The sequence below is a fragment of the Desmodus rotundus genome, chromosome 3 (assembly GCF_022682495.2).
Source record: "Desmodus rotundus isolate HL8 chromosome 3, HLdesRot8A.1, whole genome shotgun sequence".
In the NCBI taxonomy this organism is placed as follows: domain Eukaryota; kingdom Metazoa; phylum Chordata; class Mammalia; order Chiroptera; family Phyllostomidae; genus Desmodus; species Desmodus rotundus.
The window spans coordinates 162265274-162286758 of NC_071389.1; the positions used below are offsets into that span (position 1 = coordinate 162265274).

At 35.6% G+C, this 21485-nt stretch overlaps 1 protein-coding gene across 1 annotated transcript in view; it reads left to right on the forward strand.

Annotated features, from left to right (window-relative positions):
- The window catches only part of CPNE8 (copine 8), a 170923-nt gene extending 150713 nt beyond the window's left edge, over positions 1–20210 (forward strand). The window contains exons 17-20 of the mRNA XM_024575726.4: positions 4162–4264; positions 5882–5939; positions 10321–10394; positions 18325–20210. Coding sequence (XP_024431494.1) covers positions 4162–4264; positions 5882–5939; positions 10321–10394; positions 18325–18513 — 424 coding nt within the window. The 3' untranslated portion in view covers positions 18514–20210. The remainder of the gene's footprint in view (positions 1–4161; positions 4265–5881; positions 5940–10320; positions 10395–18324) is intronic.
- The last annotated feature ends 1275 nt before the right edge of the window (positions 20211–21485 follow it).

Here is a 21485-nt window from a genome sequence, read left to right on the forward strand (position 1 = left end):
AATTAATGTTTTTAAAATGTCCATACTACCCAAAATGTTCTTCATATTTAATGTAATACCTATCAAAATCCCAATGGGAACTTTTGCAGAAATACAAAAAGCAACCCTATAATTTATATGGAACTACAAAAGACCCCAAAATCCAAAACAACCTTGAGCAAAAACAAAGCTGGAGGTATGATACCACCTGACTTTAAAATATACTACAAAGCAAAAGCTATCAAAATAGCAAGGTACTGACATAAAAATAGGCATGTAGATCAGTGGAACAGAAAAGAGAGCCCAGAAAAAACAAAAAACACACACGTGTGGCCAGCTGGTCTCTGACAAGGGTGCTAAGCATAAACAAGGGGGAAGAATTTCTTTAAAAATGGTGTTGGGAAAACTAGATATCCACGTGCAAAGGAATAAAATTGAATTCTTAACTTAAACAACTCACAAAAAATAACTTAAATGGATTAACGACTTAAATGCAAGACCTGAAACTCTTATAAGAAAACATAGGGGAAAGCTTCTTGATATTGGGCTTGGCAATGATTTCTTAGGTATGACACCAAAATCACAAGCAACAAACACAAAAATACATAGACAAGTAAGACTACATCAAATTAAAAAGCCTTTACAGAGTAAAAGAAAATAAAATGAAATGGAACCTCTGGAACGTGAGAAAATATTTGTGAATTATATAGCTGACAGGGGTTAAGTTCCAAAATATATAAAGAACACCTAGAACTCAACAGCAAAAGGAAAAGAATCCAATTTAAAAAATGGGCAAAGGACTTGCATAGACATTTCTCCAAAGAAGACATAGAAATGGCCAGCAGCTGTATGCAAAGATGCTCAACATTGCTAGTCAGGGAAATGCAAATGGAAACCACAGTGAGCTGCTGTCACCTCGCACTTTTTAGGATAGCTATATTACAAAATGGTCAAAAGGTAAGTGTTAGTGAGGATATGGAGGTATTGGGACCCTTGTGCACTGTTTGTGGGAATGCAAGTTGGTGCAACCACTATGAAAAATAATTATAGAGATTCCTCAAAAAATAAAAACAGAGCCACCAGCAATCCCCCTTCTGAATATATATCCAAAACAATTGAAATCAGGATCTCAAATAGATATCTGCATCATTATTTACAACACCCAAGATATGGATATTATTCTGCCTTTAAAAAGAAAAAAGGCCTGCCAACGTGGACAGACATGGAAGACATTAAGGTATGTGAAATAAGACAGTCATAGGAGAACAAATGCTGCATGATTCCCCTTAGATGAGGCATCTAAAACAGTCAAGTGGACAGAAGTAGACAATAGAATGGTGGTGTTCAGGGGCTGGGGAAAAGGGTTATGTGGATTAGATATTCAATTGGTATAAAGGTGCACGTTTACAAGATGAATAAATTCTGAAGCTCTGCAGTACCATATAGTGCCAATAGTTAATAAGGTACTGTGCATTTAAATTTTTTAAAAGATTTTATTTACTTATTTTTAGAGAGAGGGAAGGGAGGGAGAAAGAGAGTAAGAGAAACATCAAAGTGTGGTTGCCTCTCATGTGCCCCCTACTGGAGACCTGGCCTACAACCCAGGCATGTGCCCTGATGGGGAATCGAAATGGTGACCCTTTGGTTCACAGGCTGGCATTCAGTCCACTGAGCCACACCAGCCAGAGCTGTGCACTTAAAATTTTGGTAAGAGGCTAGATTATATTTCAAATGGCCTTAACACACATGCACACACATACACAAATACAAAGGGACAAAGAAACTTTTGGAGCTGAGGGATATTTATAATCTTGATTGTTTTGATGTTAACACAGGTATATACATATGTTTCAACTCACCAAATTTTATACATTAATTATGTGCAGTTTTCTGTATACCAATTATAACTCAAGTTGGGGGGAAAAGACATACCAACAACTGAGACTTTCTTCATGGAAGAAAGAAGCATTGAAAGAGAAATAAAAAGTAAATACAAAAAAAAAATCAGACCATTGAGCCAGTTTAAGGTATTTGTAAGAGTGCATAATACTCAATATTTCATATTGTTTTTGAACCTGGTAGAAATTTGTCATTTTAAGGGCATCATGTGGGAAGAAAAGTATAAAAGCCTTACTGTTGTACTCATAGAAGCTTTTATCACTACTATTTATAGACTTCAGTTAGTCACATGAAATACAAAACCCCGTGCTTCTGAAGTGTAGTCAGTAAGAAATGCTTTTAAAAAAATAGTGAATATTTGAGAAAATTGTTTGTATCGCTCACTTCAACCACAACCTCTGCAGGGTCAAAAATTTAAAAAAAGAATTCCTGAGAGAGATTATCAACTTCTTTTCTTAAGAAAAAAAGGTAAGGGTAAAATAGAAGAGGCTCATATCCGCTTTGGATTGCTTTCCATTGATTGTGTTACGATCAAATTAATACAGATTTTTCGTGTCTAAGGTCAGTTGTGGAGTATCGTGGGACCGTTTTTGACTCTACATTGTGGAACTAGTGTAATACTATCTTAACAGATAGTATTGTGAACAAGCCACTGACTGTAGTCTCTTCATTAACCTGTACAATTATTTTATTAGAGATTATTAGTTTCTCTAGTCTATGGTAAGGTTGTAAATATTTTTCTTGTTCATATGGCAGTTAATTCTGCTCTCCAAGAGATGAGTTTTGTCCTAAACTATGCTGTTGATCTGTTCAAACTTACTTCCTTAGGGTCCTTTAGGATGTGAAGGAATTTCACGGATATCAATGACAGTGTTTTTCAACCTAAATTTTCAATGACTCACTTAATGATTTTTACAGAAATAGAACAAAGTCTTCTAGTTCACTGCCTCCAAAGATATCCATAGTGCTTGCTCACTACTAGATAAGAATAGTGTGCTAGTTATGTGCTAAAGGTCATAAAAGTTTACTTATTGAGAATATAGTTTAGATACACAGAGTATACAACATGATGCAAAACAGATATAATAAAATATAACATTCAGAAAGTTTCCCTTTAAATTATTGGGTATTATTTGCTGAGACTTCTGCTAAACTTATTTAAGTACTGTGTTCTTATTACCTGCCTAACTTTGGGGGGGGTGGTAAATAACTGACCACATTTTTTAATTGACTTTATTGAGGTGACATTGGTTAATACCATTATATAGGTTTCAGGTGTACTATCTACAATGCATCATCTGTATATTGTATTGTGTTTACTGCCCCAAGTCCAGTCTCCTTCCATCACCATTTATCCCCACTTTACCTCTTCTACCTCCCCCCACCCGACTTTGTTACCCAGTCCTCCAGCTCCCATTCCCTCTGACAGCTGTCAGTCTGTTCTCTGTATCATGAGTCTGTTTCTGTTTTGTTGGTTAGTTTATTTTGGTTTTTAGACCCCACATATAAGTGAAATCATATGGTACTGATCTTTCTGTGACTGGCTTATTTCACTTAGCTTAGTACTACTCCAGGGTTATCCATGCAGTTTGCAAAGGGTATGATTTCTTTCGTTTTTATGTCTTACATGCCTAATTTTTGTCTTTTTGTGCCAGCTTTCATCAACTTAAGATGTGTTAAGAACTTGAACGCTTTTAAAAAAGCTTTTCTTCTGTTGCTTTTTAAAAAAATTCCGGTGGAATTCACATAAACATAAAAGTAACCATCTTAAAGAGTACAGTTTAATGGCATTGAACACATTCACAATGTTGTGCAGCCATGAGCTCTGCCTAGTTCCAAAAAAAGCACTTGAGCTTATTGTTAACTTATAGAACTGCCTATGTATCGAGTACCATACATGTGGTTTCATTATTAAGATGTAATTTCCTGAAGATCATACACATAACATATTACCTAGCCAGATTGCCTGTTTCCAAACGTTATATCCATTTCACTGTGCTCAACATACCCTTCTCCAACTCAGCCTTTATCTGCATATACATTTCTAAGGCAGTCAGGCATCTCTGTGTCCCAGAATGCAGTATAGCCGCCACTGTTCTGGTGTGCTAGTTCAGGAAAGTGTGTATTTGAGAGTTTGCAAGATATAGGCTCTTAGTACATGTTTACATACTTCCCTGTGATTAAAAGGTTTGTTGACTATCTCAAATTATATTTAGCAACCATCACAGAGAGAGGAGCTGTTTTAGGTTCTGTGGTATTCTTTCCCCTTTTGTTGCCTTGCAGATATGCTTCTTCGGTAAAGGATGGCTCCCAGTATTTTGTGCTCCTGATTGTGACAGATGGCGTCATCTCAGATATGGCTCAGACGAAGGAGTCTATAGTGAACGTAAGTAGAAGGCATTCAGTCTTGGGCTGCCAAAGGGACGGCGTGCATCCCAGGTTGAGACCAGAGTCTTGCTGACTTCACAGTGAAACAAATGCTCATGCCTTTGTGGAACACATTGTGTTGTTAACATTGCCATTTGTTAACAACATTTGTACCGTTGATTTGTAAGTACTAAGCTAAGGGTATGGATAACTGAGTTGTAACAAAATTACTGGTACTTTCAAAAAAATAAATAAGATAATAACACTATCTTTATGGCATGAGTGTGTTTGTTTATCTTTTAGTTTATTGTACTTGTACACAATTTTATAACTTGTGCAAAATGTTTCTTAATACTCACTTTTCAGTTACAGAACTGTATTAATTTCTATTTCTACAGAACTAGATAGGACTAGATAGGAACTGGACTTAGTTCAAAAAACAGTTTTCTCATTATTATTTCTAATTGTGTTATATTTAATGATTACTTGATTGTCTTTATTTGTCTATAAGCTGTAAAATCATGTGCTAGATTATAATCAATAAAATTATTTCTGTTTTTACTCCCCTTTCTATAACCAGGCTTAGCAACGTTTGACGCAAAGCAGACATGTAGTATGAATGGGTGGCATGAGTGTTTACCACGCCCCATAATTATGAATAGCATGGAGAAAATGCAGCTAGCTCTTTGGTGTGAGAGACAAATACTTTCATGTGAGGGAAAATCAAGGGCTTTATAGACATATGCTTAGAAAAAACAAACATAAAAAGGAGGAGGAGGAGTAAAGGCTCACACATTTATTTTTTAACTAGACACATTGGGTGTTTATCTTGATTTTTTTAATGTTCTGGTCAGTGGAATTAGTGTACACTTTAAAATATGGACTTAATAATGTAGATTTAAACTAATAGGACATGGTGCCCTGAGGAACGATTATTTATAATTCCATGACCTTCATAGAGGAAGATGTCATTGCTATCTGTAGCATCATTCTGTAGCTAGATCTCAGATTTTTACCATTAAATTATTTTAAAGTGATGATTTCATTTAAGTGATACATATCGTGAGAAAACATGCCATAACATATTAGTGTCCTGCACAATCTCATGGATATTTAATACATAAATTAGCCATACTAATAAATAACTTTGTATAATTATCATTTGTATTCCTTTGTTTGCTATACAAATTGTTTTTCCTAAACTTAGGTAAAAATAAGGTCGAGTAGGGTACTACTGTTTCACAAACATGCTACATTTCCCCCCTTTAGCAGCTGAAAGGTTTTTGAGAGGAGAGAGAACATGAAAAACGATTGACTAAGGATCCCCAAAGTCATCTTAGGTAGATTTGGGTGGTAATAGCAAGTGAAAGCTGAATCTCAGTACTTTTTGTTTTGTATTACCAAGGCCGGTCAGTCCTGAAGAATGTCCCACTGAGTTAGCGTGTGTACAGAGTTGGGAAAGCATAAGAATGGAATCAAGTATATTATTCTGTTTTGTTTTTAAATATGTTCCTAAATACTTTAATGAACATCTGTGTAAAAAGATGAAATCAGGATATTAATTTTTCTTACACCTTAATTCTTTTCTTAAGAACTCAATTTCCTAGTGTGAACTAATTGTGTATTCTCTTTGAAGGCTTCAAAACTTCCAATGTCAATAATTATAGTTGGTGTTGGACCAGCAGAATTTGATGGTGAGTAATAAATCCAATAGTATTCCTTGGGAGTTTATTTAATCTGACTCATCACACTCTTGGGTTCCTATCACTCTTTTTAAAATATATGAATGTGAGCGTGCCTGTAGGTTTGTATGTAATGTCCACGTACATTAGGCATCAATATAGATCTCTCACAAGGAAGTCTATTAAGGGAAGCAAATTAAAAGTTTGTCTTCTGAGCAGAACATTGCCCCTCTGGTATAGATTAATGCGCCATGTATCTTTCCATTTCAGTAGAGAAGTTGTAGCTCAAAATAATATTTTTTAAAGACTTACAGAGTGATAAATTGAGTTTTTGTTCCCAAGGCAAAATACTCTCTGGGTTTACTAAAAACCTTTGAGAATGAACACTAAATAAACCATTAGGTTGTGAATAGAAGCGTTAACACAGCATAAAATGCTATTTTAATGGATTTTCAGTCCCACGCTAGTTGATAGACATTAGCTGTATAAATATATGAGTTCTTTCATATGAAAGTGCAAAATGAAAATAGAACTGACCATATAAGATTTAAAGAGAGTTTATACAATTATGTTAAATTGATTTACTGGGTAGTTTTCTGTTTGGGCTCAGGTCATGTTCAAATGCTAAGTGACAGCAGGTGTTTGTGTAATTAGTGATCTGGGCTAAGTTTTTAAGGATAGCCTGTTAGCCCCGGCCTGGTGGCTCAGTTGGTTGGGGTATCATCCCATGCACCAAAGGGTTGTGGGTTCAATTCCCAGTCGGGCACATGCCTAGGTTGAAAGTGAAAAAAAGAAAGTCTCTGACTAGTTATCTGGTGATTTCCTTCCAGAGAACTCTGTACTGGACTGCACCTGAATGACTTCATAACACTTACCTGGTTCAGGTGTTTTGTATTAACAATGACAGTTTCTTTAGCGTGCAACTTTGGAAATGAAAATAATTTTAGGATTTTGGAACAACCTTTGGTATGTTAACCAATTTATTTAGGCAAGTCGGTGGCTAATTTCAGTATGATCGTCACGGCGTTGGTTCTCAGTTCACCACCAGTGCCTCCTCCATAAAGGCAGTATAGATCTGTCTGTCTTAGATAAAGAACCACAGGCAAAATTATACTGCTGACTCTGAACATTCCCCCCTTCAATTCCACGGTTGGCTGGTCATCCTTTTTATCATTATAATCTCCCATTTTCTAAAGCAAAATGTCATTTAGCCTGATGGCTGCTGCTTCTGCTAACATTTTCTGTCTCTGGATATTTGCATCTGCTTGCATTGTATTTCAGGCATGAATATGACATCCTTCTCTGGAGTCAAGAAAGCTAAAACACATCTTTCTTAATGCTTTGTGCACTTGATCATCTGCATTAGTCAGGGACAGGCTGAGATTCAAAATCTTTACCCATTGCTACGTTAAAATAACTCATGCTTTCTTCTTCAGCTACTAATTTGCTTTTACACCTCTGACTGGGTACATCTCAGGTCTCTCAGACTCCTAGGAAGTTCACTAGTGGGTGTATGGACTCAGATATGGGAACCCTGGTCACCTTCATCAAGAGCTCCCACACATAATGTTTGAATGCAGAGCCACTGACTCTTCCTGGTGTATATTTCTACTTAGTGCAAAAGATACTGCTATTTACTTTGTTCTTTTCTTTAGTTCCCAATGAATTATTTATTAACATTTTGAGGTATGATAATTCATCATTTCCCTCTCTGACTTCCTGAAGTAAATGGGGGCGGGGAAAGATACACAGGAAACAGACAAGGACCAGAAAATAAGCTTTATTACCAGCAATGCAGAATTGGAATCTGGGTTAACCTGTGCACAGAGGCAGACTTCCCACTACTTTCTTCCCCCAATATGAAATGACCACACCCTTATCTCAAGACCTCCTCCATACAGGGGCAGGGTCTTGCCTGTTAAGCATGCCACAGTGAGGAACTGCCTCCAACTTGAGGACAGGCAGCTCCAAAAAAGATTCCAGGTCAGTTTCTTCTCCTAATCTTACTAATCCCATGAATCCTTCCTTTCCACAAGGAAAAGTGAGTGAAGATTGTAGACCAAGAGGAAGTTCCATCCCAGTAGAATTCCCTCCTGGGAGTTAGAGGAAAACTTTCCCTGGCAAACCTGTGGACAGGGAACTAGGGTCCTGCCCACTTGGTTTCTGCTTTCACCAGGATGGAGATTTAAATAGGATGGACCACCCTCCAGGCCTGGTACTAGAGAAGTAGATTATTCCACTAGGAGAAAATAGGTGCTTCTCTAAAGGATTTCTTTTTTCTTTCCTCTCAAAACCCATCCATGGCTAAGAAGAAAAGGACAGAATACTCATGTTTAATATAGAAAATCTCCAACTTACATTCAGATTGCTGCTGTCTTATCAGAAGGCCCTTTCTCTGGGCACTTACTGCCAAGGCTGTAGAGTAAGTTTATATGCCGTACTTATAAACTGATATAGGAAAAAAGAAAGAAAGAAATCTTGCAAATTTTATCAGTTAATGACCTAAATCCAAAATCTACACCTGTTTTTCATGGGCAAGAAAGGAAATATTTTGCCATCCATTCTTTGAAGGTTGAGGACGTAGGAATAAATTATTAGATTAATGCACATTCAAATTGATTTCTATATTTTAATAAGAACAGTTTATAACTTTCTGTAAAAATTTTCCCCAGTGACTTTTCATTCCTCTATAAAGCACCTTCATTAAGAAGAAAGATTTCTCGAGATGGGATTTCTTTATCCTTAAAAGTCAAATTAAAGCAGCATCTGGCTCCCTGCTTTGATCCACACACATTAGGAGAAGGGAAGAATCGCAAGGGCCTCCAGTTTCATCCCTTCTCGTGTGGCTAGAAAGTGTTGCAGGTCTGTCTCACATACACGTTTTTCCAAGGACAGGTACTGGTGGGGCCCTGGGACTTACAGCATCCGGCTCCTTGAGGACAAGATAGTCTGTAAACCGGGGTGAAGGCCACCCTCCCACCACTTGCTCGTCATTTCTTTTCTCCTTGCTCTCAAACGTGTAGTCTTACCACATGCAGGCTTTTAACCCAAAAGACACTCTGGAAAGTGGGAGATCCTTTACAGGATCTCATTCTAACATATTATTGCATGAACAACTGTCATTTTCTTTAATTAGCAAATTCAATAATAAAGGAGAACTTTTGCTGGCATGTCATTGTCAATATACATTTGTATCTCAAAGTAATAGGAAAATTTTGAAAACAAACTGAGACCACAAAGAGGAATGAACTGTTGAAGGTATTTTAGTATAGTGAATTCTCTTATTTACATCGCTAAAAAATAGGGGAGACAAAATAGGTCTTCTGGTACTTGAGTAAGTCAATTACCTTATCGTCCGTCATATGCTCATGCACGTTTTGCTGCATTATGACATGTGTTGTCTGTCTAAGCAAGTTGAGTGGTGGCGTCTATCAGTTATGGGTGCTCGTGGTGATTCAGCCCAGACACTGACTCATGAACATATGTAGAAAAATAAAATTTAAAACAGTGTTTTTAACCCAAATGCATTATTCATGCACTGAAGAAAATTTTAAAAAACGTGAGGATTATATTCTGACTGAGCAATAAGTTTTGGAGGATTAAACATTATAATTGCAAGTGGCTCTTACAAGTCTAGTGAATGTCATGTACATAGAAAATGAATTATCAGTAATAAAATTATACTTCAAGCACAAATTAGCATTCCTCATGTAATTAATTATTTAGAGACTCTCACCGAAAACCTAATAAACTCTAGAAAATGTTCTTAATTGCAGCACAACATTACCGTATCACCAAATGAACCCTTATATCGCAGCATTCCCAAATGCCAGCTGGTCCATGTGATGTTGAAATTCTCTCTTAACCAATAAAAAAATCATATTCAGAAAAATTATACTTTATCCAGTCAGTGTAAGGGCAGAGCAAATGTTTCTTTGCTTTGAAATCTATTTTTAAAGTGGAAATTAGACTATGGATATATAACTTTGTTGAAATTGTTATTGGAAATTCTGTGATGACTAGCACCAAGTTTCTTAAGTTAGAAAAAAAAAAGTAAAATTGGATGGATTAGTACCGCTTGCTCAGTCATGTAAAGCATGTAACCCAGATTTGAGAACCCCTGGGATGGGCAGATGCGCCCCAAGACTACTCTATACTGCATCGGCTCTTCTTGTCTTTCAAAAGGTCACAGGATGTGGCTTTTCTTCTTGTGTAAAGTTCACCCTCAGTCGAGTTCTATGAGAGAAATGGCTGAGAAGATGAAGGGATCGACAGCTTTCTGATTTTACAGAGGATGTATCACTACTTCATACATCTTGATTACCGTATTGCCTACATTGTTTTAGTAAATGGCCAAAATACACCGGATTAATAATTCCATTTTATTTTCAAGCAATGATTGAGTTGGATGGAGATGATGTAAGAGTTTCCTCCAGAGGAAAATATGCTGAAAGGGACATTGTGCAGGTAAGATATTTAATGAAAATTATTTATTTTGGTCATTGCGAACAGCTCTTGTCAGTTCTGATACATAAATAAACACATTGAAATTAAGAGTCTCAGGTTCTGTTTAGTTTAATTGGTGGATTCTCTATGAGGTGCCCATTACATAACAGGGCCTAGAATAAGCACCAATTACTTTTCTCTGGACTTTAGATCCATGACATATAAAATTGAATTGTTAGTAAGTTATTCTTATTAGTATTTTATTATTATCTACTTTATTATAAAATATTGAGATTTGTAGTAAAATTAGAATCTAGAAACATAATGGACTTTTTAATGATGTTTATTTAATCATTATGTAGTCTGTAACAAAGACTAAATATATTTTAAAGCAGCTGATACATATTCAGAGTAGGTAAATTTAGTATAAACAAACCAAAAATGTAGATATTGTCATACTTTCTTTTTAGATTTTGTTAGATATGTGGAGAAATAGATCTTAAAAGCACAATAAATATATAAAATACATGAATTATACATAACCATAAAAATAACATAATATGTAAAATAATATGATATTTTTTGTATATATGATTCACAGTTCTGTTAGAATTTAAAAAGAATAATAGAAAGAAAAATAATTAGTAACCAATATAATTAAAATATATAATTACAAACAGGAAGTTAATTCACCTAAATTTCTGCGTACTTTAGTCTCCATATCTTTGAGGATGTCAGAAGAAGAAAGAGGTTGTGAGCTTCACCTTCTTAAATAGGAAAGTGAAGGAGGTGTCGATGTCACTTAAGCACACAACTGGAACATTTTGGAGGAGCAAGCAATGGACATCAATACTGTTCCATAAATTAATAAACTACATACTCACCCATAGTACAATCATTAAGACAATCTGATTTGGAATCCAGCAGAATTTGGTTCAAATCCTGGATTGTCCAATTGTGCTAACTTGGAAAGTTTTCTAAATTTCAGTGTTCTGACATGGTTGTAAAGATTAAGTGAGATAATCTATATAAAACATGTTCCTAAAATACAACTCAGCAAAATACAATAAAGAACTATTAAAATAATTTGAGGGAGATTATAATATAAAGTAATTTATAAATATGATAATATAAAGATTATTGTTGATAAAGATTTAAAAGCATTGTTCTTAATCAGTCAGCAAAATTAAATTTTAAATAAGAAACATTTGTATTGCAGTTTTTTAAAAACATAATTAAACATGGCCCTGGGCGGGTGGTTCAGTGGGTTGGAGCATCACCCTGTACATCAAAACTTCGCAGGTTTGATTCCCATTCAGGACACATGCCTAAGCTGCGGGTTCCGTTCCAGTCAGGTTGCGTCAGGGAAGAAACAGATTGATGTTTCTCACGTTGATGTCTGTCTGCCCGTCTGTCAGTCTCTCTCCCCTCACCTCTCTCAAATCAATAAAAACATATCCTTGGGTGAGGATTTAAAACAAAAAGATAATTAAATATGACACACGTTTCAACCTAACATCCTTGGTAGAGTGAAAAAGCACGTGTGCACACATGTGAGTGATTAGGTTAAAAGCAGCTCAGAAAGGGAACACGGTAATGCGGTCATCTATTTCAGAAACTTGTGGTGTTTCCATGACTAGACCCATGATTATTCACCCCAACCTCATTAGCATAATTATAGGTTCAAGTAATTACAATTTATCTAAAAGCTCTCCATAATGTCTGGCTCACAGATTCCAACAATTAAATTACTAAAGGGAAGTATGAATTCGAAGTCCTTGAGAATAGGTTATGTTGCTGTTGTAATGCGTTTTTACAAAGTTAGCAGAGGAACCCTGTATCTCATAATATTATCTAAATGATGCTTATGGGAGACTTGGTAGTTCTTGCTTAAGATTGCTCATGTTTTAAGATTTTCTTTGAGAGAGCTAATACGTTGTGTTGGTGATAGCCAGCAGTTCTTGTATGTATAATAAGTTTTGATCATGAAAGTATTCTCTCAGTGGGCATGCTGTATGGGACAGAATATTGCTAAAGGACTCAGTTCTATGAAATTATTTTGTTGGCACTCTGACCTTGAACAAGTCGATAAATCTCTTTGAGCCTTTGTTTCATTAACTCTAAACACTAAATTCTTTCATCTTTGCTCTTCCTATGATGTTGTGAGTTTCAGAGGAAGTAAAACACATGAAAATATTTGTTCCTTAGCAGTTAAGGTATATGTAAGTACAATTATATAATTCCTCTCCTTTATACTTAGAATCCTGGAGACCAGTTCACTTCCATAAAATGATACTGGGATCCCCAAAGGTTTTGAAGGCTCCTGGGAACACAGCTAAACACTCCAGGGCTGTTACCCCGTAAAACTGAACTGAAAGACCTGTGAGATCTTACAGATTCTGAACACAAAATTAAAATGTCCTCAGAGCATTAGTAGCTCCTGAATGACAGTGACATCTTGACTTACTTGCCTACATTTAATTAAGGAGATTTGATGTGCCCTTTTCTAATTTCATGGAGAAATTCCTAGTGCTTGGTCTTTTAAAAATAGCAAGCAAGGTAATCATTTACATACACTGTCTTATTGTATTGAAGAACAATTAGCATCCTCTCTCATCTTGAAGAAGATTTTAAAACATTCCACCATCACAGTTTTCCAGCCTCTACCATGCACAAAACATTTTTTAAATGATTTATCTTCAAGAATCTATTCTTGAAATACCCTTGCATACCCTTGAATGTGTAGTATGTCAGAGTTGCAAGGGCACACAAAGAACAGCATTACCAATCTTCCCATCATCAGAAACTATCTAAGCCATCATAATAAATGCCGTAAACACTGCTGGCTGAGATATTATCAGAAAATAGGGTCTATTTAGGCTCTCTTACATTTCCACTTTGAAGATAATCAGGTTTATGCACAGCAAACAAAACCCCAAATTTCTTAAGTGGACACAAACTTAAGACTGCAAATAATAGTAGGTAGCTTGAGTTTCAGCAGATAATTGAGGGTAGTAGATGGGATATTCATTATATTGTCGTCTTAAGTGGCATCCAAATTCTTCATATAATAATGACATTTAATCATTTACTATATCCTTCATATCCTAGGTAGGCTAAGAGCTATAGCATCACCTCACTCAGTCCTTAACTGACTTTGTTGAGACAGGTACATTGATTACTGTGTTTTAAAAAAGAAGAAATGAAGTTTAATTTCTCTTGTTTATAGTCACAAGCTAGTAAGAAGTAGAGTCACCATTTAATCTTAAAATGTTTGATCCTAAAATTTTAAGTAAATATTCTGCGTAACTGATTCTAAATCTTAAACATGGCATTTAAGAGTCTCCATGCTCTGGCCCAGTCGTCCTCTTTAGCAAAACACACACACACACACACACACACACACACTTTGTCTAGACAAATAGGAACATTAATTATTTTCACACCACACGTTTCCATTGTTCTCGCTCTTATTTTCTCTTTTCTTTTTACTGGAATAGTCTTTCTTCTCATTGGGTTGATCAAAATCCTACATTTTAGAATTTCCCACTACACTGCCTTTTGCAATGGCCTCTCTCTACACACTTGAACTAATTTTCTTTTTTTTTAAAAAAAACTGTTCATATATTACTTTATATCTTCCTAAAAATACTGGTCAGTTTTTGCCTTATAATAATTTATGAACAAGGAAACAGAGACTCAAGATGGGGTGTTAAACAACTTGTACAAAGTCATTTAGGTCAAAAGTTGGTTGATCCATCCAAAACCTGTATTCATCATGTGATAATACACCTACTCTCCTAAAATGCAAAATACTAATAAAGGTTATTAGGATCTGTTCCCCTTTTCATGTTACTGTCATAGTTAATGTATCAGAGTCAGATTAATTTGGGTTCAAATAATAAGTGATATTTATAACTAACTATCTGATATTGGATAAGTTAATTAAACTCTCCAAGTTTCAGTTTCCTCTTTAGTCAGCTCAAAATATGGATAACATGATTATAAAAATTAAATATTATAAGATATTGTACTGAATCTTTTAGCAGAAGGCCTCCCACTTGCCAGTTGTTAAATAAATGCATGAATATCAGTATCAGTCATTCTCATTAGTGTGTTGGCATAATCCAGGGGAAGGCATTTTATGTCACTATTTCACAGTGGCTGTACCTTGACAAATGACACTAGTCAGCCTGAGGTGTGATTATATTCATTGCCTCAGGACTCAGTCTCATATGACTAGAGTATGAACAGTAAGCAGGACGAGATCCTAAGGTTGCTATTCTAAAGCTTAAATGAGATTTTTTGCTTGCTTGTGATATGGATTGGGCATTATGCATAAAGCAATGTAATTTCTCTTGGTTGCATACAGCTTCTGGCCAACCTATCATTTTCTTAAAAATTATATTCAAGTCATATTTTCTATTAAAAGGAGAATAATAACCTTGAAAACTTAGACTTGAAAATCACTAATGGAGCTCTACACAGTAGGAGCAATCAAGTAATATTTAGCAGAACAACAAAAAAGGCCATTTGCCCAAACTGATTTAAACTTGTTTTCACAAATAGACAAGGCCAGCCATCCGAGCAGCCACGAGGAACATTTCCCTTATAGTGGATGGATGCTAGGAGAAAGACAGAGTATGAAGGATATACTACACTTCTACTGAACAGAATGCATTTATTCCTCTAACCCAAGCATTTTAAGAGTCCAAGTTAATTTGTAATAATAGTCAATGACCGTTCATTCACGAATGTGTGGGCATTATTCTGAACAGGTAGTCCTCAAGTACCGTGATCATAAAGGAGTGATTAAAAGAGATGATAACAATGAATAGAGTGGTCTGAGAGGTGGCATGGATAACTGATTGTAGAAGGATGTGAAGAATAGTTAAGAAAGAGGGCATCTATTTCATGAAAAGTCTAAGATGTGACATTAGTAACAGGTAAAGGGAATGAAGAGTGTATTGTCATTTTCACCCTGATGTGACTGAACTGATGCATGTCCCTTTGGAAAAGGTTTAGATAATCTAGGTTTATGAGTAGAGTATTATGAGAAAGTTCATAATATTTTTTTCTACACCAAACGCACATGTGGAATGAGGTACACTCCTACTAATACCAGTAACTTGCTATGGCAGTCATTTTCAGTCTGGGGCATGGTCCCTTAATACCGAAGGGACCCATCTATGCCCCCACCTAACAAACCTAAGTTAGATGTGATATATATTTCTCTCATCCGTTATTTGTAAAAGTGGTCCAGATGAGTCTAACTGTATCTGTATGATCATGGTTCTTAGTTTCAACATTCAAGAATATCATGACATTCTTAAAAATAAATTTCAATTCACTTCAATAAAAAATTTAGCATGTCTTACAGCATTTGCTGGAAAGGTGAAACAACAGGTGTTTTAAAATTACAAAAAGGCCAGGAATTACCATTTTAGATTACAGTACTGATACTGTACTTAAATCTGAAAGAGATCAAATTGATAAGAATATTCCTTGTATTTAGTGTTTGATAACAATGTAAATATAATACTATTAAGAAGATAGTTTCATATTTATATTGAATATATAAGTGTATAAGTTGATGAATAGTTATGATAATGATAATATTTACTATGTATAGCACATATTATGAATTGAATACTGGTTTAAGCACTTTACATGTCAACTTATTGTAACAACCTAATGAAGTAGTTTCCATAACCATAATGAAGTGTTATTGTCCTCACTTTGAGGAGAGGAAACTGAGGCCAAGAGTGGAAAGCAGCTTGTCCAAGATCCTGCAGCTAATCAGTAGCAGAAGCAGCCTGTGAACCTGGGAGATCTAATTCCAGAGCTTGTGAGAACAGTGGTAAAAAGATAAATGAGTTTAATACCCCTGGTGTAGAAGAAAGGTAAAGAGTCAAATAAAAATATAAGAGCAAAGTTGAGATAAAGGAGAGGCCAGGCGAGCTCTCCTTTCCTACAGAGGTGTCAACTGCTTGCCTGAGGTGTCAGCATTTCCTTGAAAGGCAGATAGGAGCTGCATATTCTGAAGAAAAAAAAATACAGACCCTTTTTAAAAGCAGCATAAAAGGTAATTAGATGTATAGGAACCATGCCAACATTACAAAATGCTAACTTTTAAAATACCATACCTTTTAAAATAAGGATAAAAATAATTATAGCTACAAATAGATATCTTTTTCTCATTAAACCTTAACTATGTTGATTCTTATTTTACCACTTTTCTAATTATAGTTTCAGAGAGAAAATAAACCTTAACTTTTTTTGCGCCTCTGATTTTTTTAAATTAAAAATGTCGTCTCGTCCATAGTTAATGCAATTTCACAAAAGTTCACATCCCCGCTTCTCTTCTCAGCTGAGGATTATATTTGCTCTGTTAGTTTTTTTTCTTACCCTTAGCTACTTTGAGGGGTAAGAGTAAGATTTGTCACTTTCCTATCATGCTTTTCTAAAAAGTTGAGTTTTCCTCTTCAGATGGATAGGGCAAAATTACAGTCATAGAGACATGCTTCTGCCTTAGTGTGTCTTATTATTTTTTAAGACATGATTTTTCTACTCTTCCTTAAAAGACACTGTTTTCACTGTGTATAAAAGGTATTACACCTGTTATTTGATTTCTTAACATTTTTACTTGGTCTAACTGTAGTAACCTGACATTTTAAAGCCTACTTCCTAATAATAGTTGTTTTCTGAAATCACATTTTGAGTAACTGCTTAAATCAAGAGGAAGTTTTTCAAAATAAACTTAAAACCATTATGTATGAGATAGGAGTGTGCTCACTCTTTCTCTGGGGGAAATGATTTACTTTAAAACATACTTAGAAATTGTTCAACATCCTAAAATGTCTTCCTCTGCTTTTTCTCTAAGACCTACAATCACTGTGTTCCTGAACTACCACAATATTAACAGTTCAATCACTTCCAAGTTGCTTCAAGAATCATCCTGTCTCTAACGGGAATTGAAGAAATGCCCTGAAACAGCACCGTGTTTATTAATCTCAGTACCATTAGAGATGAGAGTGAAGTCGGGCATCTGGGGTGGAGCTGATAAGGACCCCACATAATTGCTTATATAAAGATAGAACAGTCATTTTGACATGATGTAAAAATGAGAATGATGATATTTCCATAAGAAGTATGTGAAAGCTGGTGCTGAGCTCTGTTGTTTGTGTATGTGTGTGCCTTTCCAAACAGCAGATGTAAAGAAATCGACACTGGGGGAAACGCAATGGACTGAGTGCAGGCTGGGGCAAAATTAGGTTTACAGTTGTGAGTACGTGAAACGCAGTTTATTGTTGTATTATTATTTATTAATTATTGTATTATTTTCTACACAAACAGCTGTAAACGTACTTTTTCCCCACCCTGTATTTCAGGTCCTTGCTGATATCAGCTGTGTGAATTTCATGACCATGTCCTTATGATTTGGTGTTCTAATGATAATTTTAAAACTTTACATGGGTCTAGGAGTCTTGAACAATATGCACCATATTTTTTTACCCTTCATTGGATAATATTTCTGCTTTGACATCTGAATTAGGCATGGATTAACTCCACTTGACAAGAAACTGAGCCCCGAAGTGGTTTCGGGTTCCCTCCTGTTGGGAGTCAGGCCAGGTAGAGAACTCAAAACTGCAAAAGCCATGTAGTGATGTGATGGACATCCAGGGACCAGGAGCCATGAATTGTTGGGGGGAAAACATCGAAAACAATTACACCCCTTTTTAGGCAAAGTTTATATTAGAAAGTTTTGGTCACTGTTATAGTTATTTGTAATGAATCAAATTCTTTAAAATACATAGTGACTGTTGTCCATCTCCCATGACTCTGGTCTCCGATACTCCTACAACCAAACAGGTCCGTGTGCTGATATTTGTGTCTGTTAATGAGCATGCCAAAGTCTGTGAATTAACTTTCTTTCACTTCTGCCTTCTAGTTTGTGCCTTTCAGAGATTATATTGACAGAAGCGGAAACCACATACTGAGTATGGCTAGATTGGCTAAAGATGTCCTAGCTGAGATCCCCGAGCAGTTCCTCTCTTACATGAGGGCCCGAGGAATCAAGCCTTTGCCTGCGCCTCCGCCGTACACGCCACCTACACATGTGTTACAGACTCAGATATGACCGTGCTCCGAAACGTTACCGTGAGAGACATGTCAGTTAGAACCGCTGAGTCAGGCTTGGTCCTGGTGCTCTGTAATGAACCAGGGAATGAGAACCTTTTCTCCGTTGGGTTTCAGCAGTACTGGTTAATATGCTTTCTGGGATCCAAAATTACTCTTCCTAAACCAAAACTGTAAATATGGTTGTTGCATGAGCAACAGAGAAATTCTTTGAATGCTTGAAGCAAAATATGGATGTCTTCTCTGAACCTTTACTCTTTTTTTTTTTTTTGGACAGAAACAGCTAATTTCCAATGTGTCGTTGGGAAAAAGCACAAACTATGTTTTTAACTAAAGTATTGTCCTCGACTGCTGTGTGTATAGGAAAGCAGTCTTTCTGTATCAATGTTTACATGTTACTACTTTTTAAATTTCAATACTTTTATAACTGTTCTTAAGAATAAGAGTTTTGCATATTGAATCCTTTGTCTTCTAAATTGCAATAGCTATAATTACAAGAGCAATATCTCTTTGAATGACTGTCTGGACAAACACAGTTGCAAACATGGGAAAGGAAAGATACTTGCCTATTTCTTGAGTGAGTGAGTTGTCTTACGAAGCTGCAACTGCTTAGTAATCAGTTCCTCTGCATTTGCCAAGTGTGGGAGTTTCGGCTTAGCAGATGTATGTCCTGTAGGAACGTGCATTTTTCATGGAGCTTGGGTTCTAAATTTAGACTGCAGTCAATTTATGTTCTGTACTGCTAAGTAGAAAATTTTAAAAAGTCAAACATTGTGAACTGAAAATGCACAAAAAATACTTTGTGTAAAAAGTAGCCTCTTTATATTATAATGCTATTTAGAAAGACTAAAACCCAGAATATTTAACTGTGAACCATGTAGCAGAAGTTTTAAACTTTTTATTCCATTATACCTTGTCTAGATATTTTAATTCAAAGGGATACTGGCTCTCTTGGATTCCTTATCACCTTTCCACATTGCCACACAAGGGTGCACAGGCTGGAAGTTTTTTGTGAAATTCCCAGTTAAATATACACAACCATGTGACTTAGTGCACAACACATTTGCGAAATAACCTACTCCTATATACTAATCTGCCTACCCATGATTAATTGTAAAGAGTTTTTGCATGTACAGTTTTTACAAGAATTACAGTTTTGTGATGTCGTGTCCAAGTTAAAACATTTCTTTAGAACAAATGGCCTTAAATCCTCACAGAATTCCTGGAAATGATTGTGAACTGCCTTTAAATAATAGAAAAGTGTATTTATTTTATTCTTTTGTGTCAACAATGTAACTGCTTTATAATATTTTCCTTACTTATACATTTACTACTCGGTTTATTTTTACTGTATGTTGTTCTCTTTGTCCCGAGTTGACTTAGGGTGACTTTTATAAGCATGAAACTATTTTACTGAAAAGAAAAATATATACATCCACATATCCAACAGTATCAATATTATATAATTATGTAATACTAAGTTGTCCATTTTTAAGTATGTATTAAAATCTTTAAAAGGATAACTATTTGCTTTGTAAATTTTATTTCTAATTAAATGACACGGAGTATGATGATTTCCTTTACTGAGCTTAAATATTTATGCCAGCATAGTTTATTAACCTATAGATTTTTTATTTATCTTTATCAGTCCAAAATAACAAAAATAAATAAGATCAATATTCTTTCCTTCTTGTCAAATATCAGTCATTTTTCTTCGAACTGATCAGCAAAAATGAAAGAGGTGCCTTTTCTTATGTAAATAATACTGTGTCCAAACCTAGTGGTGGTAAGTGGCTAAGAATGGAACAAGCTCGGTTACAAACCTGTCCTTTGTATGGCTAGCGATAATTATCAGACACCTGTGATGTTAGTTCCACGGGTAAGATTACAAAATACTTAGTCCTGTCTTGTCATTGCCTAAAGGACAAGACCAAGACTAAAAGGGTGGACTGATTTATCCAGGATTATAACTAGAGTAGAGTTTGTTACCGTTGTGGAAATGTTTTTTATGTGAGCCTAAATGTCGTGAGATGCTGTTAGGGGCTGCACAATGAAAACTTCCAGAGACGATTACTCAGTATTGCTGTGCACCTCACTCCACCTTCCCACCAAATATTCCTTCATTTGCTGTGCTGATGCCTGAAAGTTACTTAACAACCAGCGGAGTCTTTCATTCCACACAATATTGGGAGGTGCTGAGATGAAACACATGGGACTTTTTAAAATCAATAAGCACACCTTGTAATTTTTTTTCTAAAAGGCTTTTCTTCATTAGATCTTTTCTTAAGCTGCCCCTTCCCCTTGAGGAGGGAAGACTTGGTCCGCCATGAGTACAGACCTGCTGGGAAGAGTTTCCGGTGAAGATGTGAAAGGGAGACCGAGAGAACCCACAGTGCAAGCCTGAGCTACGTTTATCGCTCTTTTCATAGATGGTCATTCTAGTACTGTTCATATCTCAGATTTCAGTTTCACAACCAGGGTAAGCATCCATTACATAAAAGTTTTCCCAAAGGAGAGTAAGATACATATCCATATAAACATTATTCTTTAAATTGATGTGACTCCCAACAACTACTTTACTCTATGGAAATATTTGTATATAATTTGACAAAATACACTAACACAATAAACACAAGTCTCTGGTGTCTGTACTAAGGATATTATCTAAAGACATAATAATTATAATTGAAATTACAGAATTCTGCTCAGTTTTAGAGAAAGCATGTTTAAACCTTATAAGGAAAAGTTGTTGCTTATTTCATATTCTATCAAACTACCTCCAACCCCATCATCTGCCATTGCTCTTACTTCCTGGGTGTTGGAGATGATCTGAGGACCAAAATCTGAGAGAGAGGACCACCCAGGTCTTATCATGGAAAGAACAAAAACAAACTCCTATAAAGATTTGATCATTTAGTTTCAAAGCAATAGTGGCCATGACCTCATGATTTTTCTCATCACAAAGTTATTCAC